The sequence below is a fragment of the Tenrec ecaudatus genome, chromosome 12 (assembly GCF_050624435.1).
Source record: "Tenrec ecaudatus isolate mTenEca1 chromosome 12, mTenEca1.hap1, whole genome shotgun sequence".
In the NCBI taxonomy this organism is placed as follows: domain Eukaryota; kingdom Metazoa; phylum Chordata; class Mammalia; order Afrosoricida; family Tenrecidae; genus Tenrec; species Tenrec ecaudatus.
Window position 1 is genome coordinate 39,402,193 of NC_134541.1, and position 25,225 is coordinate 39,427,417.

At 41.1% G+C, this 25,225-nt stretch overlaps 1 protein-coding gene across 1 annotated transcript in view; it reads right to left on the reverse strand.

Moving 5' to 3' along the window:
• Positions 1–3,031: 3,031 nt before the first annotated feature.
• Positions 3,032–25,225, reverse strand: part of HAO1 (hydroxyacid oxidase 1) — a 65,344-nt gene continuing 43,150 nt past the window's right edge. The window contains exons 5-8 of the mRNA XM_075528284.1: positions 16,330–16,421; positions 7,464–7,622; positions 7,295–7,364; positions 3,032–3,102 (exon numbers count right to left, since the gene is read on the reverse strand). Of these exons, the coding sequence (XP_075384399.1) occupies positions 3,032–3,102; positions 7,295–7,364; positions 7,464–7,622; positions 16,330–16,421 (392 nt within the window). The remainder of the gene's footprint in view (positions 3,103–7,294; positions 7,365–7,463; positions 7,623–16,329; positions 16,422–25,225) is intronic.

Below are 25,225 nucleotides of genomic sequence, written 5' to 3' on the forward strand. Positions count from 1 at the left end.
TTAGTATTATTACAGTTGGACGAGAGAAACTCTTAAAATAAATGAAATAAATTACTCTGGTTGTTTCTGATTATGAAAACACTATACATAATAAATCCCTCAGATATATTTCAACTTGGAAGGCATAAATGGAAATCTACTCTCAAGGAAGTATCATAAGTCATTTTTGTTGTTAATTGCCCTCCAGTCACAGCGCAAACTCGCAGCAACAAGTGATCGTTTATATAACAGAGCAAAACATTGCCCGGTATTGAGCCATCTTCAGGGTCACTAGTAGGCTTGAGACTATTTTTTTGGCTCTTGTGCCAATACATTTAAACAGAATTATGCGTCGGGGATAGAAGATATAGAAATTCACCAATTAAGGCTAATCAACCTCTACCTTTGATGACACTTATATAGAGCATCGTAGTGGGTGTCCATTAGCTGGGAGGTTAACTAGCTCCAAGGCACCACATGCTGTTGGGAGGCTAAGCTGAGAAGTGTTTCAATGAGGGCCCCATTTCATACACCCATGGATTCACTCCTAATCACATGGACTGGGACATCTGTGGTCAGCAAGTGGTAGCAGATAAGTTCTCCCTGTAATGCATTGGTCTCAAGGTTGTTAGCATGCCTTCCAAAAAAATCAAAGCGTGATGAGGGACTTTCAAGGCAGAGAAGTTAGCCTGGAAAGTTTTTATGACTTTTTATGGGTTTTCAATCAGGTAACCTTAATAGATTTTTCTTCTCTCAAAGGATGGTCACAGGCACTTATTATGAAGAAATTTTCAGAAAAGTAAAAGCTACATTGGTGAGGAATCAGCCAGGAAGTTGCATGAAGAATTTCACACACACACACACACACACACACACACATCATAACAAATCACCTAATGGTTATTTTGAAAATAGAAAGGCCTGTCCTGAGAATTTTGCTAGGAAACCTCACCCCATCCACCCTACACCCCCATCATGGCCCCTTCAGGTTTATTTTTGTTTCCCAGACTGAAAGAACATGTCAAAGGAATGTTACTTGAGTTCCCTGAGGAGGCTGGCACTGCCCTGTTGGCATGGTGTAAACAGAAGGGCACAGGGTTCTTCAGAGGAGGGTTAGGGAGATGAAAACAGTCCCCCAAGATGGAGGGTGTGTGGAGAAACAATGGTTTCACATTGTGATGTTATTGTGTCCTAATGGTTGCTATGATTTTAGAGTAATGAATTTTACTTGCCCTCATTTACTATGTTAGAGCCACAGTGCCAATATCAGAGGCATTTCTGAATCTCTTGGGGATTATGGAAACAGTCATTATAATTAGTTAATATTGATTGAAAGGGAAAAAATTACCTGATATGACATCAGATTTTCTTATTGCATTACAAGAAAAATATATGGGATATCTATGCCTTTTTATCAGACTGATTCTTCTTTATCCGAGTTAGATATAATTTTAGAAAGAAAGATGTATGTCAGTAATATAGAATACCCTAGCATTTAAAAACTAGACAAGTAAAATACCATATCTCAAGAAAGTGCTTATCTGAATTGTTTTATTCAAGGGTAAAAAAAAACCCTGCAAAAATTAATTGGTCTACCAAGTTCATTTCCATCCTAGCCAAATGGCTAATTGGGACAGCTTCCTGACCATGGAACCAGTTCAGGCTCTTTGGGGTTCCATGTTCAGAATGGGGCCCTCTACTTAGACTTGCTTCACAGCATGGTCACTGTCTTGGCTTATTAATTTTATCTTTAAAATGTTTCCTAGGTTGAATGGGAAGAGAAATGGAAGACAGCGTGGAGCCTCAACTCACAGTATCTTTTTTCCAACACCTCCCTCCCTCCCCCAAATGGGCTCTCTGCTACTCACCCCCCCTCCCGCTCCCCCCACTGATGTCCAGAGACCTATACCAACTTCCATCTCCCTCTGAGAACTGGGCTTGGGTTCAAGGAAGGTTGGGACCAAGTGACAAATTCTCAGTTGCCTGTGAATGTTTTCTCTCCTCGTGTGAGCATTCTTTTGCCTAAGGGAGCATGACATGGAATTGAAAATTAAAAACACTGAAAGAAAGACAGATCGTATGAAAAGAAGAAAAGGAACGAGGTAGTTTGCATTTCCATATTGTACTAGACCCACAAATCATTCAGCAGGCCCTCTCTGCATGCGACTCTAAATGGTAAATAAGCAAAAAAGTAACCCAAGGGAGCCAAGAAGAATAAGAGAACTAGCTGGAGTTCACAATGGGGGCAGGGAGATAAGACAATGGAGGGATTTGAATGGTTGAATTTCATATTGCTGCACATGGACCAGAGAGTTTGTTATTTTTAATTATTTATTTCTCTATGATTAAAAAAGCAATATAGATCATCAAATCATCAGATATATGTAGGTACTGAAGATGGAAATCTGTGGATAGAGATACTTTGGATGGAAATCTACATCCAAACGAGTAGCAGAGTTTAAAAAGAGCCTAGAACATCACAAATTATGACCCTCCTTCGAAATCTATTGAGTAATATCGAATTATAACCACTCCTCCCAAATCACTTAAGGGATATCATCTCAATAATCTGAATTCCACTCACTAGGGATTTCTCTCCAGGATTTTCTAACAGTTTGATCCCAAGCTTGCCATGTAAAATTTGTTTCAGACCATCGGAAAACAATGCAGGTCAATAAACAGTGGGGCGATTATCTTGGCACCATGGAGTCAGCTCCCTTCGGTTGTGCCCAAGGATACTTTTTGATTTTTAGCACTTCAGCTTGCCAGCAGATGACGTTGTCTAAACACATTTTCAATGTTTTCTTTTTAACAGTTAATATATTTCCAGGATGCAGGTCCATTGCTTTCCTAAAGGTTCCTCGGACACCCATTGCAAAGTCGAAAGCAATGGACTAAAAAGGATTGCTATTTTGGTGGAGAAGAACGACGCCCCTTGTATGGAAGCGAGGACTTGCAGACTGTGGTCGCCCTCTGCACAGTGTCTCTTTGTCAAGTCCAACATGCCCCCCAAAATCCTAACAATGGTGCAGATGGGGAATATTGTGCACTGTCAGATCCTGGAAACAGCCATGGGATTTGTCCTCACCAATGTCCTGTCGATGGCTTTCACATTCTGGCACCCTGAAAGAAAAGAAAAAAAAAAGACTGCATACATTTAATACGAAATGAATGCAGTAATAATCAGGCAGGTAATCGCTTTCCCAAGGAATGTAAAGCTTGACAAATGTAAGGTTTATGATTCAAGGTAGGCTTGCCAAATCTTATGTGGCATGAGACCATTTTTATTACCCAAACAGTCCTTAACACAAGATGACTGGCACATAGTTTTATTAACACAAAGAGTATATTCTTTCTGCCACATTGAATAGCGATTCGGGGGCTGAAAGCCCTCTTTTAGGACATGTCTGCAGCAAATTAAAATGTGGAGTGAGGATTCAGAGAATGCTATTCTTCTCACTGGGGCCCTGCAAAAGGAAAGTACATTATTTATCTTGGGAATTCTACCTATGCGGACAATTTGGATCATATGGATCACCAAAAAAGGAACCCCTTATTACTCTCAACATGCAGTCGTTACTCATTCATGCAAAGCCATTCATTACATCCACTGGTCCATTCTGAGTCCGTTTTGAAACCATCCGTAGTGATAACCCCACTTTATGTATTCACTCCGACAGCAAATATTTATTAAGTGTTGTTCTGTCCCAGACACTGCTCTAGATACTGTGGAGACCCCAGGAAAGGTTTTTTTTTAATCCCTGACTCATCATTCTTTTTTTTTTTTTCACGACTGGCAGCCCCCTAGGCCCGCTCTCAGGCTGAAAAGCTTCTGACTCATCATTCTTATACACCAATTTTATATTAAATCACACAAGCAGTGATCTGTAGAAGGTGATAAGTGCTATATGAAAAATGAATAAGAACAGAGAAAGAAAACTGGAGGTGTGCGTGGGCAGGTGGAGGAGAGTTTGCAGTTTTAAGCAAGGCAGTCAGTAAGCTTCACAGAAGACTTGAAAGACATGTGGGAGTTAGCCATGTAGGTATCCTGAGAAAAAGCATTGGAGGCGGAGGGATTGGCCAGTGGAAAAAAAGAGGCATCAACTCTGACAGTCAAGGACCAGCAAAGAAGCAGGTATGACTGAGACAAAGTAGGAATTGAAGTCACAGAGCTAAGAGGAGTCAGACCCTATTACAGTCTCCTTGACCACTTTAAGGTCTTTGGCATTAACTTTGAAATAAAAGGGGGGGGGGATTGGAGGGTTCTTATCAAAGGAGTGACAAGATATGAATGATTGCTTCGAAGAACCATTCTGATCGCTTTGTTGAATAAAGATTGGGGGCAAGGGGATACACAGAGAGTTTCCTTAGGCACAAAAGCAGTATCCAAAATGAGAGCTGATGGTGCTTCAGCCAAGAGGGTGATGGTTGACAGAAATGTGAGATTCTGGTTATATTTGATGAGAGAGAGAGAGAGTCCCATTATGTGGGAGCATGAGAGAAAACAAGAGTCAAAGAAGACTCAAGATTTTTGGCTCATGCAACTGAAAAAATGGTATCACAAAGAATGACAATGAATGTGATTGGACTGCTGAGAGAGCGGGTTCGGCGGAGTTTAGTTCTGGACAAGGAGAGATGAAAGTGTCGCTTAGGTCCAAGTGGAAGTGCAGAGTTGCCCGTTAGAGGTATGTATCCAGAGTTCAGAGAGTTCTCTACTCCAGTAGCACAGACAGGTGTCAACTTCAAATCTGCTATGGCCTCAAATGACTCCTTCCTCTTCTTCAAATTCACTTCTCTCCAGAGCTGCCACGCTCAATGAAAAATACAGTCTTTCTCTCGGTTATCCAATCAGTCCGCTCTTAGTTCCTCTTCTCCCTTAGTTCCCTGGTCTCCAGCTACTCGCTCCAGCTCTTCTGGCCCCCACATCTTCCAGTACCCATCAATGTCTTTCCATTTCCATCTACACTGTGCTGCAGCTGCTGTCGTCAAGCTGGTTCCAACTCAAAGCAACTCTGCAGGACAGAGGAGAACTGCTCCGCAGTTTCTCCAAGAGTGGAAATCTCTATGGGAGCAGATAGTCTCTAATTTTTCTATGGAGCAGCTAGTGGGTTTGAACTAACAACTGTATGGTGATCGGCAACATGCTTAACCCCACTGCATCACCAGAGCTCCTTTTAACTCTCTCCACAGGTCAGTCACTATCTCTTACTGAAATGGGTCTTTCTAACTTCTATCCTGCATGTTTTTACTACCCAGCAATGTACTAAACCTCAAGTAGACTGATCTAGCTGCAAAGAAAATATTGTTTCTCTCATTTAACTAATATCTGTCTGTAAGGTAGTTATACATGCCCTTCATGTTTTTTAAAGTAGAATTAGAATTACCATATGGTAAATGCTTTCTCCCTATTACCTGAAACGTTGATTAAACATAACTTGCATACCTACGGCCCTTCCCTTATCTTGCAATAACATACAACATTTTCTGGACTTCAAATGAATTCTGTTCTCTTCTTAAATTATTTGAACTTCACACAGATTTAAACATACATCTCCAGGCTCAGTTTCTCCATGAGAGCCTGCTGTTTGTTTAAATTTGATTCAATTTTTCTAGATTTTTATTAACATATATTTCCTTTATTGTATCATTCAAGAGCTCAATCACATCATGAGTGGTTTGTACAAGTATCACCACAATTCATTTTAGAGTAGTTGTCCCATTCTAGCACTCTTTATTATTACCTCCTCATTTCCCCCCAACTCCCCCTACCATACCCACAAGGAAGCATTAATCTAATTATTGTCTCTATAGATTTACCTATCCTGGATTACACATACAGACAAACAAAACAACACAACTAACAAGGCAGTAAAACAGATTTTTAAAAACTCAATTGAAAATAAAATGAAATATAAAATACTAGAATGAATTTAAATGGATCCTAAGTGAGTTCAAATGACAGGGTGCTACGTTGTAACGTAGTTGCATCAGCAGCGACCCACTTCCCAATGATTTGGCAAGACAGCAAAGTGGTTCGCATCCCTGGTCCATAGTCAGAGGGATTCACAAGGGGCTTAATCTGTGTACCGTTCACGTTTTCTTTTGAAACTGAAACACTCTGAAATGTGTCAAATGGGAGATCAAACAATAAGATATTACGTTTTTATTTAACCGTGTTGCCGTAAGTAACTTTGTGAACTTCTCTGTCTGATGACAGCGCCAGTCACATTCCTCAACTGTGGCCAGAGGAAACTCCACAGAGACTTGATCCATGTGTGGACTCTGCAGACGGACTGGGGGGACTTTGCTTCAGTTTTATGACAGCCGCCTAGTCTCTGCGTTTGACCGCCTTATTGGGAATACACTGGTGAGTCTGAGCACCTTACAGAAGACACCAAGTCATGTTTTTCCCCATTTCACTTGCCCGGCAAAGAGTCTCATACTGAATAGAAGAACATGTGCTGAATAGTCATTGTAATCCTTATCTATGTGAGGGTTTAGTGGTTCAGCCACATTATAGTGTTTTTGAGGGAGAAGATCTATATCTATCATCTATCTATCTATCTACCTGTCTACCCTCTCTATAGTGCTATTTAAGTATATCAGTGACTTTCATTTAGTTTATTCTATTATTAATATTTTAATCATGGTTATTTGTGAAACAAAATCATACATATCGTCAAAATAATTAAAATACACAAAAACAAAATTGAACGGACTTCACACGGCTAAGACACCAAAGGCATATCTAGGCACAATATCCACCAGCCCTTTTCCCATATTCTCGGTGGCCGCAGGGAATGTGACAGAGGCTCAAAGGAGCACTATCAGCACAAGAGGCTAGGTGTCGAGCTCCAAACTGAAAGGTGGGTGGTTCAAACCCACTAGCCCCTCTCTGGGAGAGATGAGGCAGGCAGTTTCTGGAAAGACTTGCAGCTTCACAAGCCTATGGAGCAGCTCTGCCCGATCCCACAGGCTTGCTGCGCAGCAGAATCAACTGAATGGCTGTGGATTGGATTAGTTTTGACACATGCTCCAGGCTCTACCCAGTTGCCATCAGTCAACTTCCACACGTGGTGACACTGTGTATGTCAGAGGAGAACTGTGTTCCATAGAGTTTTCCATGACCAATTCCCCAGAAGTAGATCACCTGGTCTTTCCTTTGAGGCACCTCTGAATGGATTTTAACCTACAACCTTTTGGGTAGAACTGAACCCAGTAAGTGTTTGCACTATGCATGGAATCCCTAAACTTCTTGGAGTCGGCTTAAAGACAACTGGAAGAAAAGGAAATAGATGCGAATGGCGAGTCTCACCACACAAGGCCATTGCCAAACGGAATTCTTCTTTCAGTATCTCGAGGACATTTTGGACACCTTTCTCCCCCTAGGCAAATAAAAGATACAAACATAAATCTGGAATTCCGTGTATTGGTTTCCCTCTTAAATCATCCTTCCTTGTAGATTTGTTTATGGGTTCCATTACCTCGGAAGCCAAGCCCCATATGACCGGTCTTCCTACAAACACAGCCGCGGCCCCAAGAGCCAGGGCTTTGAGAACATCTGTGCCTTTCCGCACACCCCCGTCCAGGAAAACTTCCACCTTCCCTTCCACAGCTTCCACGATTTCTGGCAGGACATCGATCTGTGGAGGCAAGCAGGGAAATGATATGGCACTGCTGACTTGGAATTGTCACACCATTCAGTCTACAAAGGTCACTGGCCCATGTGACCGGGCCTGCGAATGAGAAAGCTACTTAGTCTCAGACTCAACAGTAAAATTACTTCTTTCTGAAAAAAGGCGAGAAGAAAAGACTAGCAACGACAAAGAAAATTAAATTAAATGAATATTTGAGTGGATTTTTCCCCTTCGAGGTCCATGAGATTTTGTTTTCTTCTTTTTTCCTGATTCTTGCTATTCCCAATATTCAAATTCAGAAAGCATAATCACAACAATATATAAATACAATTTTAAAGTAGCCCTTTTAATAGTATGCTTTATAAAGTGCATAAAAGTAAATAAAGTATCTTGTTCATATGAATTATTCTCTTTTATTGCTTACTCATCGAAAACCACTTGTACTAAGATGTTGTACAAGCAATGTAAAAATGCAAACAAGGCTGGCGGTGAAAAAATCAGTCTCTGCCATTCCCACCTAGCAGACTTTATTATTGTTATGCATTATATAGAACTACTGAAAATAGTTTTAATGCTTTCAAAAGAGTACAGTTAGATGCATCTCGATGAGTCTTCAACTGGCAGTTAAAGATGGCCAAAGGATAGCATAACAGAACACAGAATCTTATGAAGTCTATCTGGTGTATTACTTTATTGTTCTTGATCTTTCAATCTCCTCTAAACCCACGCTCCTTCCCAGGTAACTTTACAATTTCTCCCACTAAATGGTCCGGAGTGTATTTGCCAAGAACTTGACTTTGGCCTTGGCCTCCGTGACCTACTTTGACCAATAGCTTATGAGCAGGGGTGGCAAAGTGCCATCTCTGAATCTAGGTCTTATGCAGCCTCATGTATCTCTATTTGCTCTTTCCCACTTCTGTTTCCCCTTCAGCTTGGACCCAGGATAAATATTCATAAAGTCTCACTCTCCCAGCCAAGCCCAGCTGGACTTGATCCTTAGAGCACACTCATGGAACTGGTAGCAAGCCTAGATTGTAGACCCACAGTTGACTCAAAGTTTCCAGAGAGTAAATTACTCGTAATTTAAGTTGAGTTTGAGATCTTTCATTGTATAGCATCAAGAGGCAGTGACTAACTGATACAGTTGGTTTCTTTTATGTGAATCTTTGATTGGAGAATGGAAATAATTCCCAACATGATCTACAGATCAGACTCTCAGAACATGTTACCTATATTCATATACAAATTTAATATTAAACTTAATATTTAATATTAAGGCCAATTCACATTGAAAATGCACACTGAAAAAGGAACCACACACTCAAGTGTTCCCAAAAATGATTGTGCTGGATTTACTCAGTCTTTCCCACTTCTTCCCCAAAACTTTAGAGGCTCAACTTAAAGAGGGGTTTGTGTAAAGGCTGAAAACCAAATGCAGCTACAAATCTGGAGGAAGTGGAGGCAGGCGTTGGCACGCGGCCCCTAAATGGTTGGCAGGTAATGTGATTTTCCCCTTCCCTTTTGACTTTCCTGACTTGCCAAACATGCTTTGGATCCATTTACATATGTCCCTTTACCTGTACATAGTCCTCTTTTTACATTCAGCAAATTACATCAACATATAAATGCTACAATTTCCACGTAATGATGCAAGCTATAATTAAGTGTATTTCCCCATATGAAACCAGAACCAAAGAAAAATATTAGCTAGCTTAGGTTCAGTACACATTTTCAAAGTCATGCGAATCAAATCTCTCCAGGTTGTTTCCAAGGCCTGACCTGCCGTCTAACGGAGAACAAAGAATAAGACCTTAAATGTGAAGCCTGTACCGGTGCTGTGAGTGTCCCCTGGAAGCAAATGTTCTGCCTGATGCTTAGCGTGGCTAGACCGCCCCTTTTCGGGCTTGACACTGACGGTTTACCAGGCACATAATTCTAATCAGAGCAGATTAAATAGATAAATGGAGTAGTAGAAACTCACTATTCTATGGTCCTGTTATGCTTCCTTCATTCCAGCTTTGAACACATCTCAGAGACCACTCCTATCAGTTCTTCTTCCCCCAGCCCCTCTTTAGATATCAAATTACAAATTTAAGTCCAGTGGAGCTGGCCATCAGTAAACTATGGTGAGACCCCAATGGGGTCTTGCTCATGCATCCATCCACTCATTGCGTTATCGAACCATTTGCTGGTCAGGTTCAGTGTCCAGCAGACCCAAAGGAGACTCCTTGTTCTCATCTCTGCTCTACTTACACTCTTCCAGAAGGTTCCCTTCCCCCAAAACTTTGACTCACACAGAGATCTCACTCTCCTGTTTCCCTAGCATCTGCCGTTACACTCTTGACTTTGAATGCTTTATCCATGGAACTCTTGGCTCAAGCCAAGCCAGCTGAACCTAAAGAAACGCAGATGAACTACAACTCCTGTAGATAATGGCGAGAAAGCAGAATCCAGGCCACTGCCTATAATTCCTCCTCTGACTTCTCTGCCGCCTTCGGGCTGCACATTTCATCAAGCAGCCTTTAGGAGCCTCCATTTTAAGCACACTTAAAAATTCTAGGGCAAATACGTTTGGCTGCTTGAAGGAGAAACAAATGAAATGATTTCCCTCCCTCTCTCCATTTTTCACAATGTGACCTTTCAACTCTTCCTATCCCCCCAAGGATGAGGGACCTGAGGAATTCTAGCCTCCTGTACTTTGAATTGGAGTTGGTCTTGGGAGTTTATTTCATCAATACAGGGTGAGAAAGTGCCCAGGCGCCAGTTCTGACTCTAGATCTAAAAGACCATGCCTGCTTCTACTTATTCTCTAGAAAACCTGCCGTCTAATGACAAGCAAACACGTCTTACTTGCCCTCATTGTGAAATAATGTCAAGGAGTCATCCCTGCTGAGGTCTCCGAGTAGGCCGGTTCTTGACCACTGACACATATGAACGAGTCTCGTCAAGGTCAGAAAAAGTCCCAGTAGGTGCCAACCTACATTGGCAATCTACCTTGTGAAAAGGTCATTGTTTTGTGGTTCTTAAAAATATCCACAGGGAAACACCCTGTGCTCAACGATGTATCGTGTATAATATAGTGGCACTGGTTACATTCCCCAACATGCACGGTCCTTCTTTTCAATTGTTTCTCCCTAGTGACATAAACCTATCTGCCCCTAAGTTTCCTAGTCGTTTAAATTGCTGTAAACAATCTCATCATGTGGAGGAAAGAGCTAGGAGTCAAAGGGCATTTATGGATGTCTAGACAAAGACATGTACATGCAAATATATATAGGAGGATGGGGAAATAGATCTATGTGTCTATATTTATAGGTTAAGTATTAAGGTGGCGGAAGGACCTTGGGTCTCTACTCAAACACTCCCTCAATGCATGAATACTTTCTTTTATTAAATTGGAACTCTATGATGCTCACTCTCCCGACACAACGGCTGGAGCCAAAGTGGGTGAACAAGTAAATGTGGTGAAGAAAGCTGATGGTGCCCAGCTATCAAACGAGATAGTGACTGGGGTCTTAAAGGCTTGAAGATAAACAAGTGGCCATCTAGCTCAGAAGCAACAAAGTCCACATGGAAGAACACACCAGCCTGTGTGATCAAGTGGTCCCAAAGGGATCAGTTACCAGGCATCAAAGAACAAAACATCATATCATTGACTGCACACCTCCATGATAGGATAGCTGAAGACAAATGGGTGCATAAGCAAATGTGGTGAAGAAAGCTGATGGTGCCCAGCTATCGAAAGAGATAGTATCTGGGGTCTTAAAGGCTTGAAGGTGAACAAGCGGCCATCTAGCTCAGAAGCAATAAAGCCCACATGGAAGAAGCACACCAGCCGGTGCGATCACGAGGAGCCAAAGGGACCAGGTATAAGGCATCATGCAAAAAAAAAAAAAGATATATGTGTGTATATGTATATATGTGTGTGTATGTGTATATATATATATATGTATGTGTATATATATCTATACCATATTGAATGAAGGGGGAAGTGCAGAGTGGAGACCCAAGGCCCAAGTGTCGGCCAATGGAGATCCCCTCATAGAGGGGTTTAGGAGAGGAGATGGGTTAATTAGGGTGCGAGGTAGTACCGATGAGGAACACAGCTTTCCCCCAGATCCTGGATGCTTCCTCCCCCCAACTACCATGATCCGAATTCTACCTTGCAGGGCTCGATAGGGCAGAGATTGTACACTGGTCCATAAGAGGGCTGGAGGCACAGGGAATCCAGGGTGGATGATAACTTCAGGACCAGGGGTGTGAGGGGCGATGCTGGGAGAGTGGAGGGTGAGTGGGTTGGAAAGGGGGAACTGATTACAAGGATCCACATGTGACCTCCTCCCTGGGAGAGGGACAGCAGAGAAGGGGGGGAAGGGAGACTCCGGATAGGGCAAGATATGACAAAATAACGAGGTATAAATTACCAAGGGCACATGAGGGAGGGGGGAGCAGGAAGGGAGGGGGGGAAAAAGGACCTGATGCAAAGGGCTTAAGTGGAGAGCAAATGCTTTGAGAATGATTGGGGCAGGGAATGTAAGGATGTGCTTTATACAATTGATGTATGTATATGTATGGATTGTGATAAGAGTTGTATGAGTCCCTAATAAAATGTAAAAAAAGAAAAGAGGAGGAAAAAAATAAAATGATGAGGGCAAAGAATGTACAGATGTGCTTTATACAATTGATGTATGTATATGTATGGACCGTGATAAGAGTTGTATGAGCCCCTAATAAATTGTTTTTTAAAAAAAGAGAAAAAAAACAATCTCATGTAGAACAAGCTTCTTAAAAGAGTATAAACCTCACAAACGAACATTCTTCACTAGTTACACTAGACATTTTTTTTTAAGCTGAAGAAGCTTCGGGATAGTTGTGGTGTATGGTTTTCAGGTCGTAGATGACCACACGCTACAGTGTCAGGGGTTGCTGCAATGGCTACAGACCGGCATAGCCCCTCCTTTGATCAGGAGTGTGCTGTTGAAACACTGATAGAAATGCGCGGTCTCTTCCAGGGTGGTTAGCCCCTCCTTTGATCAGGAGTGTGCTGTTGAAACAGTGATAGAAATGTGCGGTGTCTTCCAGGGTGGTTAGCCCCTCCTTTGATCAGGAGTGTGCTGTTGAAACACTGATAGAACTGCGTGGTCTCGTCCAGGGTGGTTTTGTTACACAGACAGCGCGGATAGACACATCCAGTGTTGCCTCAAGTGTTTCTCAGAGCTGGTCGTGCACTTTTTTTTTTTTCAGTTCCCAAAGAAAGGAACCAAAGACCTTGTTTGAAAAACACTGACTTAACTACTCAAAGGCCTGTTCTATGAAAGTGATTTACAGTTGAAAATTTCCACCAAAAAAATAATTTCGCATGGATAAGCTTGAAGTATTTGGGGTCCAGTGAGCATCAAAAAGAAAATACAAAATTGAAATCTAAACGGCCTTTAACGTTCACAGACTCCAAAGGGTCTGTCCTCGGACCTCAATTTCAGAAGCTCCAACACTTCACTTTAGAAATCTATTAGCATCTTTCTTATAATGTCCTCCCAGTACTTCAGGGTCAATCACGGCCACATTATTACCTGTGGGTAGACGTTTGCAAACCTTACTTTGTTACTTCTTTAGATAAACAGGAGGATGGTGCTGTAATGGTTTGCACATTGGGTGCTAACTGCAAGGTCAATGGTTTGAAACTACCAGCCACTCCATTGGAGAAAGACCCATAATTTTTTTAACTCCCTGGGGCAGTTCTAGCCTATCCTACTATGGTTGCTTTGAGTTGGAATAGATCTGATGACAGTGAGGTTGGTTTTCTGGTGTTTGTTTGTTTGTTTAGGGTATAAACGAGGTCTGACTGCAGTGCTCAGGGTCCATGTGGGTAGGTCACATGGAGTTAGTTCCCACTCAAAGTTCCCCCTGAGACAGCAGAAGGAAGCACGGCCAGCTCCTGTACCATCTCCCAGGGGTTCTCATGGTTGAGCCCGTGTTGCAGTTCAAACAGTAGCAACATGCAAAATGACATAAGAAAAACCTTGAAAATATTATGCAGGGTGAAGAAAGTCAGGCACAAGAAGACAAATACCGTATGATTCCACTCACCTGAAATATCTAGAAAAGGCAAATGCACGGAGACCAAGCCTTATTCGTGGTTACCAGAAACTAGGACCACAATGAACTGGGGCGTTATTGCTTGCAAGGAATTGAGCTTCTTTGGAGTGACAGAAATCCTTCAGAAATTGATGGTGATGATGGTTGCACAAGATGATGAAAGTCATTTATGCCATTGGATTTTATTCTTAAAATGGCAATTGTTTTATATATTTATCACAATGTAAAAATTTGAAAGATGAAATGAAGCTGAACTTATGTGAATAGGTTGTATCGTGACAAGAGTCTTTCCATGCATATGTCCTGCGGGAAAAGATCTTTAATGATTTGTAGAAATGGAGACATCGTGTGGTCCATCATTTTCTCTCAGCCACCAGTTCACCTCCACAAGGAGGCTCCGACTAAAAAGTCTGAGGGATTTGCTCACACAGCTCTTACCACGTGTACAAGCTTGAGGTGTGGAGGGTTCCGTTAGCATCAACACGAAAAGACAAAATTGAAAAGTTCAAAGAAAGGCAAGACAAGGACTCGAACTCAAGACTGCAAACATCTGTGTCAGTGCTCTTCCCATGACATCATTCTGGTTTGGGACTCATAGTAGAACAGTATCTGTAGGACAGTATGTCCTTTCATGCCTCTACTGACATGTTTTACACCACAGCCTGCCCTAGCCCCTTTCCCTCACCTCAAAACCCACACACACACTGAAGGAAAACACCCTGCACCATAAACCTAATTATTCCTCACATTTCTCTCCTCATCATGAAACTTAAGTGTGCACCAGAGCATGAGGTAAAACTTGAGAAACCATCTACTACTCTCGTGCACGGGGCATGAAAGGGAGAGGCTTATTGTTTCTTAAAGCAGTCTCCGCGACCACAACTCAAAACGCCCATTTAGATAAGTTTCCATCTCCCCACAGCCGGAGGGAAATAAACCACAGCATTTACACTCTGTTTTCCCCCTTTTAAAATCCAGTTAGATTTGATTTCAGTAGATTTAAGTTTATTTTTAGAAAACAAACTTCATCTGACCCACACACTAAGTCTGTGTCTTCATACACAAGTGAGGCATAAATCTGAGCCATAACCAGCTACTCTCTGCCCAAGGAGGGCTTCGCTTTCTGGTTCTACTTTCCTGCAAGCAACATTTAACATCAACCTCAAAAAGAAGTCCCTAAAAGACAAGAGAAGCCAATTTGGACTGAGGTGAAATCTTCCAGCTATATGCTTTTGAATTCTTAAATGTATACTCCTACATAGTTCAATGGCTTGGTTCATTAGTATTATTCATGCTTTAGGAAAAGCTGAGAATACATATATTTATACCCAATGATCCTGTACCATTGTTTAGTCTAACAAACACCACAGAAACATAAAACAACTGTTTTATGTCATTAGCTTCCTCCTCACACAATGGATTGAAATTTTCCCAGTCCTGTTTCATTCCCAGAATGGGTTGTGGATCCGACCACTGTAATCCATACGGTTCTCACTAAAGGATTCTCTGAAGTAGACCCCCAGGCCTTCTCTCCTAGTCCAGTTTAGTCTGGAAGCGTACCTAGATTCTGTTTAGCATTATAGCAAAACAGCGCCTCTACTGGCAGATCAGTAGTAGTGGCTGCATATGAGGCTCGTTGCCTAGGAATTGAACCAGGGCCTCCTGCACGAATTGTGGACTTGACTAAATAAATCTGTTAGTTCAATGAAGCAGTAATCCACTATTAGTGCTTCCAGTTGTTTGAATGAATTCCACTGGCTATCCCGAGAAAGCTATTCATCTTATCGTTACGACTGAACAGTTCTGATCAGAAAAGTACATGTGATTATCTAATTCAGAATGTAGTTGTGGTGAGGAGAGTACACTCAAATCAATAAGTAAATGGATTCTTAAAGCAAGTTTTGATATGTGATGGCTTACTAGGGCAATGATAAACTATGAAAGATTAAAGGTTAACAGGCTTCTAAAACATCATCTAATTGATGCTTGAACTTTAAACGTTGAGGAAACTAAGATCTGGGGCAGAAAACCTCTGTGGAGTTGGGTTCTACTCTGGAACGTTTGGCTCAACATGAGTCTGCACCAACTCAACAGCAACAAAGACCTGTAAAAACAAACCTACTCCAGGCCCACAAATGCCACGTACCCGAACCAAACCACTGCCATCAAGTTAATTCTGACCCCTGGTGACCCTAGAAGGCAGAGTAAAATTCTGAAACTGTTATTTAGAGTCTCTGAAACTCTGAATCTTTACAGGAACGGACAGCCTCACCCATTGGAGAGGCTGGTTTTAACCACTAACCTTGTGCTTAGCAGTTTCACATGTATTCCCATGCACCACACTATTTAGCATAGAACTCCAAGGCCATATATAGGTACTGTAGATACACTTGTGTATAAGCCGAGTTTTTCAGAACATTTTTAATGCAGTTTTTGTGGTAAAATTGGGTACCTCAGCTGATATTCAGATCGGCTTATACTCGAGTATATGCAGTATATAATTCACAGATATTTTGCCTTGAATGGGTCACACAGAAAGTAGTAAATGTAGAGATAGTCCAAACTCCGATGGAAATAAAAGGTTCAAAGAGACATCCTAACATTTGCTGAAACTCACAGTGGCTGGTACCCCGTCGAGCTGTCGTGCCCCATGATTTGACACCAAGATTCCATCCACACCATATTTCACTGCTTCCCTGGCATCATCACCTGAAAGAGAAAGATAGGCCGTACAGACACTGCAAGTCAAATCACACTCAGGTTTGCAGGTCTCAGCATCCCACAACACATGCTTACCTATACTTTCCTGAGCGGCTTTCAGACAAAATGCACCCTCCGGGAGATGTACAAGATTAAAGGTAGTCTTCTTAGTTGAAAAATATGAGTGCTTTAAACGATTATGAAATAAAATGATCAATAAGTATATGTTGGTATGTAGCCACACCCATTGACCTTCATGAGGACTCTTGCTTTGGTTTTCTTTATATATACATAGGAGATCACTGAACCTTAACATTTAGCACAATCCCTCTATAATTTGGATAACATAAAAGAGCATTTAGGCAACAGGCATTTTTAGTTTACCAACCAATGAACAAGTCTATCTCAAAACTATTCTTTAATATTAAAACATCAGTTCAGTGATTTTTAAAGTTATATTGTTTTATAATTAAATGCATTGTAGGGTTTGGAATATGTAAAATGCAAGAGAGGCATAACGCAGAGATATATTGTAGTTTTCATCACAGGCCACCAAAATAATGTAAGTCCAGTGGTGGTTTCTAATCTCACAATGTATATAAAAGTTATATTGTAGCCTGTTAGGAGTCCTGGTGGCACTGTGGATGATGTGTTGGACTGCTAACTGTAAGGTCAGTTGTTCAAACCCACCCGCTGCTCTTTGTCCAAAAGGTGAGACTGTCTTTCCTTGTAAGCATTCCTAGTCTCAGAAACCCCGTGGAGGGGTTCTCCTCTGTCCTCCTGTGGGTTGCTGTGATTGGAAATTGACTGATGGCAGCGAGTTTGGTTTTTTGGTTGTTTGTTTAACAAGATAGGGTAGAAACCCCAGTCGTTGTTAAGCTGTAGATCATGACGGAAGCAGACCGGGCCTCTTTCTCCCACAGAGTCTCTGGTGGGTTTGAACTGCTGACCTATTGATTAGCAAGCCAGCACCTTTTTTTGTGTGCCACTTCTATGTTTAAAGGAGAACATTTATTAAGTCTTAAACAGGGCAAAGACAAGACCCAGACAAAGGTCATTAGCATGAGTCATAACGGCATCCAATGGTGTATAGAGAAGTGGTGGCTTAAGCAGGACATGGGAGATCAAAGGAAGCTGTCACAGCAACAGGACCATTGCAGGCGGGAGAACAGAAATGGCTCGGGGACTGTGGTTGGGACTCATACATTGTGTTAAACACAAGTGTTGGTCCAGGGTTTTCATAACTCTTCTTTGTATAGTATTCTGAAACTTCATTAAAAATGTAATTCATTGTCATTTATGTTTCAATCTGATAGTTCTTTTCCACTTTTAGGGATTTGACTTTAATAAATGTCCTCTCTGAAACAATTCAGCCAGAGGATAAATGGACAGTGTGCACCCCAGCCTCCACGACCCTGAGGCCAGAGGAACTGGAAAGTGCACAGTTACCATGGTTGAAGCTGATCACCCTGAAACAAATCACAATAGGTCTTGGATTGAGTGGGAGAGAAATATGATATAAAACTCAAAAATATGAAAAAAGAAAACCAAGATTACGTTCTGATAGATTGATGAAATCTCTGAAGCACGAGCCCTTAGCTGACCCTTCAGATACCCTCCAGGCCTGAAAGTGAGCTCATCCCCATGGTTCAGCGTTTGTCCACCTGAGAGACGGGCCAACCTGAAGAGCAGGAAGCACAGAGAAGTGCACACGCTTCAGAGCAAGCCACCATGCGAGAGCAGAGGGGCAGGACTGCAGCATCTGAGTGAAGCTCCGACGTCAGGAGGGAGGCAGAGGTAAAGAGGAACAGAAGAGTTGTAAATAAAAAAGTGAATTGGGAAGAGTATTGCTGCGTTCTGGGGGTTGCAAACAATGTCGCATAAGAATGTGTGAACTGTGGAATGGAAAAGAATTTGCTCTGTAAACTTTAGCTCAAATCATGAATAAAGAGTAAAAAAATAATAGTAATTTCCTTCCTCATTTTTCTTTCTGAAACTCTTATTTTTGAAAAGGTTAAAGTGATTTTCATGCGTGTCATTAATTTTTTTTCTATTTGTAATGTGGATTTACATTTGGGGAACGTCATTAACTCTATTTTTCAATCATTTAATAAATTCAGCATTACTTTTGAAATTGTGTTTTTAATCTTTGGTAAACCTACTTGGACTTTAATTTTCTTTCCATGGCATAATCTCACTTAAGTATAACATATTTTCAACTGTCCTGAGAATCTTTTGGAATGTTTTAAAGTTTTCCTTCTCAGTTTAGGTTGGCCAGCTGTTAGGTACATGTACCCTGATCATTTATGTTTTGATATTTCTGATATGCTTAGGAAGCTAAATGTTCCAACTGTGTGTAAGGACGAAAGGTTTAGGGAGCTGCTGTAGACTTCTTGGGAGTGTTCTGTGCATCATTTCATATTCAAGTGGAAATTCGGTCTTAGAGCATCAAGTGAGACAAGTGGTTATGGTGGTGTCAGGTGCCCTAAACACAGGGAAGCAGATGGCCGCCTCTCTCTCTGACAGCAGCTGTTGCTAGGTGACATCCAGTCAGTTCTGCTTTATAGGGACTCTTCCTGTACGCAACAGAGAGAAACATGGCCGTACCTTGCACCATCACTGCAACTGCGGCTATGTTTGGGTCCATTGTGGTTCAGTTGGGTCCATTGTCGCGACCCCTGCGGCAGTCCATCTCCTTGAGGGTCTTCTTCTTCTTCAGTGTCCTCCTACTTGACCAGGCATTGGGTCCTTTTCCAGGGCATGGACTCTCTTGGTAACACGCCCAAATGCACAGGACAAGTTCTCACCCTCGTCACTTCTGAGAAGCGTTCTGGCTGCACTGCTTCCAAGACAGGCTGCTTTGTTCTTCTGGACGCTCATCGTTCTTTCTGTTCTTCCCCAACACAGTGACTTAAAGGCATCAATTCTTGGTCTTCCTTATTCGTTGTTGATGTTTCACATCACTATAAGGCCATTGAAAAGATCATAGCTTGGGTCAGGTGCGCCTTAGTTTTCAAAGTGATACATCCTTGTTCTTTAACACTTGAAAGAGATCATGCGCAGCAGATTTTCCTAATGTAACATGTTATTTGATTTCTTGACTGTTGCTTCCGTGAACATTGATTGTGGATACAAGCAAAATTAAATCTCTGACAATGTCAAACTGTTCTCCGCTTATCATGATGTTCTCGCTCATGAGGATTTTTTCCCCAATGGTCTACAATCCAGTTTGAAGCCTGCAGTCCTTAATTTCATCAGCAAGTGCTTCAAGTCCTCCTGACTGACAGTAAGCAAGGCTGTGTTATCTGCATATCACAGATTGTTACTAAGTCTTCCTCCCATGTCTCTGATTACTTGCTCACCTTATAGATTGAATGAGTGTGGTGAAAAGACACAATCTTGATACACACCTTCCCTAATATTAGATCACTCAATATCCCCTTGCTCTGTGCAAACAAATGGCTCTTGTTCCATGTACAGGTTCCATATGAACACAGTGAAGTATTCTGTAATTCTCTTTCTTCTTGGTATTATTTATCATTTGCTATGATGCATACAAATGCCTCTGCATAATCAATAAAACACAAATAAACATATTTCTGTTATTCTCTGTTATCCCTCATGCACAGCTTCTTCTGAAGCTGATTTGAATTTCCATCAGCTCCCTGTTGATGAACTGCTGCAAGCATTATTGAACAGTCTTCAGCAAAATGTCACTTGCATGTGGTATTTATGATATTGTCTAATAATTTCAGCACTCTGTTGGGTCATCTTTCTTTGGAAAGGGCATAAATATGGATCTCTTCTGGTTGGTTGGCCAAGGAGCTGACTTCTAAATTCCTTTCCATAGACAAGCAGGTGCTTCATGAGCTTGTTGAAACATTTCTACTGCTTTCTGTTCATTTCTGAAGCCTTGTTGCTCACTGATACCTTCAGTGCAGTCTAGACTTCTTCCTTCGGTACCAGTTATTCTTGAGACAAGGTAGGGAATGTCGACTGAAAGGCTATTAGAATACGAACTCCCTCAACGCCAGAGTGAGGACAGCATTCTATCAGATTAGAAAGGCCAATTGGCACCCATAGGTTTACCAGCCATCCTTGTGTTTCTGTAAAGTGGGTCAGTCCTGAGGGAGAGGTAACTATGAGTTGGTACCCCAAAAAAACCCAGAGTGTTTTATTTCAAAGCTATTTATTATTTATTTACAAAACAACCTTACCACATTCAAAGTACACTCCATTAAACTTAATACATTTGTCAAATCTATGATTCCATTCTTAGAAGCATTCTTCAAACTCATCTGTTTGGATGGCTCACAGCACCTCCTCACCTCTTCTACTTCCTCAAATCACTGTTCTTTCATGTCCCTCTGCATTCACGGAAAGAAAAAGAAGTCACAGGGAGCCAGGTCAGGATAGTCAGGTGCATTAGGGTGAGTGCATGCTGTTTTTTGCCCAAAACTGGGACACTGCGATGGCTGTGTGAGCAGGTGCATTATTGTAGTGGCAAAACCAGGCCCCTGTCTGCCACAGATCAGGCTTTTTGTTTCTATTAGATCCACTAAATAGAAAGCTTGATTAGCAGTCTGACCTGGTGGAATGAACTCCAAATGCACAATGAGTCAATATTTTCATCCGTTTGAGAAGCTGACGGATGTCCAGAACAAGTTTGTCATTGATCAGCATTTCACCTCTTTTGAAATGAGAACACCATTCATACACTTGAGTTGTTCCCATAGCGCTGTCCTTTAAGCTGTGTTCAATATCACAACAGTTTCTGCGGCATTTTTCCCAAGCAGTAAATAATTTCACAGTCACATACTGTTCTCTTAAATTGACCATCACAAAAAAATGAGGTTCAAATGAGACTTCTTTTATGAAAAAATTCACTGTGACCAAAGAGAACCTTCCGAGGCAACTGCCACTGGGTGCACTAACTCAGAGCGAGTTGCTTCTTGTTTGCCTAGTGGGAAAACTGCAAACTACAAAAGCTCCACTCTGCCTAGGGAAATTCCAGCTTTAATTTTTTGGTGGGGGGTACCCCCTCATGTAAGCCTCTCTGTCCTTCTGTACAATTTGAGGGAGGAGAGCAGGACTGCTGGTCAATATAACAGCTTCAAGAGTAAATCTGCAATCAATTTCCTTGTTTTCAGTCTTCTCATTCCACTCCTTGTCATGCTTGCAGATAGTGATTAATTAGCTACTTGAACTCAGGAGTCAGCTGCCTAAATTTGAACCCCTTATGTGCCACCTGTTTGCTTCCTATGGAAGTGGCAAGTCTCTCCTCTGTGCTTGTGTCCTAGACTGTGAACTGGGTTCATTGTCCCCATAAGATTATTCTGTGAGTTAAATAAGTCTTTAGAAAGCAAGTCTTAACTAAAATTGTTATTTCCATCTGATGGTGTGGGCAATATAAACTAAACTGATGAATAAGTGAAAGAAGACCATGGGATTAATTTTCCGGATACTTTTATCAAATCTGCTTGAATTCTGCTTATAACAATAAACCTTCACTCGAGTCAAGATTATGATATCAAGGACCCAATATTTGAAGCAAGTCCTCCTTCAATAAAAATGTGTTATATTCCATACTCTCAAGCAGTTTTCTATGTACGTTCACAATGTCCTGGAAATGTAGAGAGAAATGACAGGTGGCTTCCACAGCGCATAGGCCTAGAATATCTATCCAACCAAAGACAAAAAGAACATTGTGATCACATCCAAGTCCATCCTATTGGTTATGACATCTTTTATACCATGTTCCATTTTACTTAATCTCAGGAGAAAATTGATTTTGTCTTAATGAGATGTTCTGACCCAGCAAAATGTTCATGAATTATAAGATATTTTTATGAATCTTTAATCTTGACAGGTAGTGGTGTTCTAGTTGATTCCACCTACTGGCGGCCTTAACATATAGCAACAGTATGTCACATTACCTGATCCTGTGCTATCCTGACAGTGTGATTTCTGTGGTAGTCAATACATTCTATTTTCAGCCAACATATTGGCAGATTCACAAATTCAATAGTATGTAGGTGATCCATTCTTTGCTATATTGTTAAGACATTATTTCCATATTCAATTGTAAAATATCAAAATGAAATGTGAGTGTTCATGATGTACTCTTAAACCTTTGGTGCTTTTGACCCAAGATTCTGTGCTCAGTTAATAACTAAATGACAGATCTCAAAACCTCACTCCCATCGAGTCTGTGCTGACTCATTGTGATGCCCTTTGGGCTTCTGAGACGGTAACTATTCATGGACGTAGAAAATCTACTCTTTCTCCTGTGGAGCTGCCAGTGGTTTTGAACCTCCAACCATACGAATTGCAGGACAGCTCATCATCACTGTTGTTCAAGGATCCATAATGGCAGTCAGTTGGAGCACAATCCACGGCGCTTGAGTAAAGCTTCTCAAACTGTCTTGAATAAACTTATCTAGAGAAAGGGCCAATTAGAAGACACTGCTTCACAACTAGAACCACCTAGAAATTAGGTCGTGTAGTTCAAGGGGAGAATCCATTTAAAAGTATCATGCCTTTGCTCATAAGGCTGTCTATTTGTTAGCATAAATTCTCATGAAGACCAAATCCTATTTCAGGTTTGTTTTGTAGTGAGAGAGTTGAACTACCACATTACAAGTTGCACTAATAAAAAGACAATTCTTGAAAAAGATTGGGATATTCCATTTAGATTTTTCCAATTACCCATGATGTCACCTTTCTGCACATTTCTGGTAAGAGGGAAGAAGAAAGAGCATCTGGGACTGTCAGTCACTCCAGTGACTTTGGATGACGATCTACAAAGTGTTGAGCACTGAATTTGCCAGGACATTCCCCGCAGACCAGGCCCATGTCCACACTGAGCATTGTGTTATTCGTTATTCCATTGTCATAGAGATGAAACTTCATTAAATAAGTGAAATCAGTTACAGAAAAAGCTAGGCCATATAAACTATGCACAAAGAAGTTATTTCCTTTCCAGCAGCAAATGCCCACTTCACTTTCTCTTGCTATTGAGGCCTGTATCATTTGATCTTTGACTCTGTACATGAAATCCAGGATAACTCAATCTATAGAAACTGTAACTAGTTTAATAGCTACCTTGGGGCCTGGCAGGGGAGGTCGAGAGGAAATGAAGAGCAGGCATAAGCATAAAAAATAATTTTTAAAGTTCTGAAATTGATTGTAGTGATGATTATACAACTCTTCTTAATATTTTTGAACTATTAAATTGTATGGTATGTAAATAATAAAATGAAAATCTCATTTTTAAAGAATTTCAGTTATCAACTCTGTGCAGATATATAAAGACAAGTCAGAGGGGTTACTTGAATGAGAAAAATGAGATAGCGGTAAGCCTCCATAAGATGATGACAGCATTTCATTCTAGAGGCCAGAGTATTTTTCAGTATAAGCCAAACCCAAGCTCACTACCATTGAGCACATTCCGACTCAAAACATCTCTAGAGGACAGAGTAGAAATCCTCACAAGGGTTTAAGAGACGATAAATCACTCCAGGAGCAGACAGCCTCCTTTTTCTCCTATGGGGTGGTTCCTGGGTTTGATTTGCTGACTTTGCAGTTTGCAATGCAAGGCTTCCCCACTGAGCCACAAGGACTCATAAAATGTGACAGTAGAGTCTTACTCAATGGACCTTTATCATATTTTGTAGGACAAAGCTTATATAAAATGATATATATATTAGAAATCAGAAAACAAATAAAGAAATGATATCATGGTTTTATGTATGCCCCTTTTAAAATTTTTTATTTGTGAACCTATAGGATAGGGTAGAACTGCCTCCTGTGGGTTTCTGAGACTAACTTGTTATGAGAGTAAATGTGTTGGACAGGGTTCTCTGGAGAGACAAACCAGATTGCTAGTAATTATATATAAATATAGTTATAAAGATAGATATATAATATAAGAAATGAACCGTTAAATTATATACAGATAGATAATACAAGAAATTAACAGTTAAATTATAAAGCAGTGAGACACTAGCAGTCCTTTAAGGCTTGATAGCTGCCAGTTGCCAGTCCCCTTCTGTAGAGAGAGCTGGGCTATATATATCCAGGCAGCAAACAGCAGGGCAAGTCCCCAACTGTCATCAACTGTCAATCCCCAGCTCCAGAGATGAACATTCCAATCGTGTGGGATTAAAGTGACCTCAATTTACAGCGACAGTCCACAGGCTAGGCATCCCACAGGTAGTGTACCCCTTTAAACTGAGGCACAGAACAACCAAGATGAGGCTCACTGAGCCATTTATCCCTCCACCCTTCAGTTAATCCTACTTGTGTTTATAGACCAGGCTGGCACAATAAACTATCACAGTAGACTTTAGGCTGAATTGTTATTCGTCATTAGTATTTGCAAGTCAGATAGCTTGGGTCACATCTGTGTTCAGTGTGAATTAGATACTAGAAACTGCAGCCATTTTCTAATAATTCTATTACTCCTCATTATCATTACTCTAGGTCAGCTCTAAATAATTTCTTGCTGACTCACAGTAGCAGTATATGAAATATCTGCTCCAACCACCATTGTGCCACCTTCACCTGCTGAATCCATTTTAGAAAGCTTTTATTTTTCCCCAAATGCTAATGTAGTCTTTTTTTTCAATCATTTTATTGGGGGCTCTTACAACTCTTATAACTCAATTGCATGTATCCAGTTTATCAAGCATGTATGTACTTATGGTGCCATCATCATTTTATAGCATTTTCTACTTGAGCCTTTGGTATCAGCTCTTTTTTCCCTTCCCAACACCCTCCTTGCCTCATGAATCCTAGATCAATTATATATT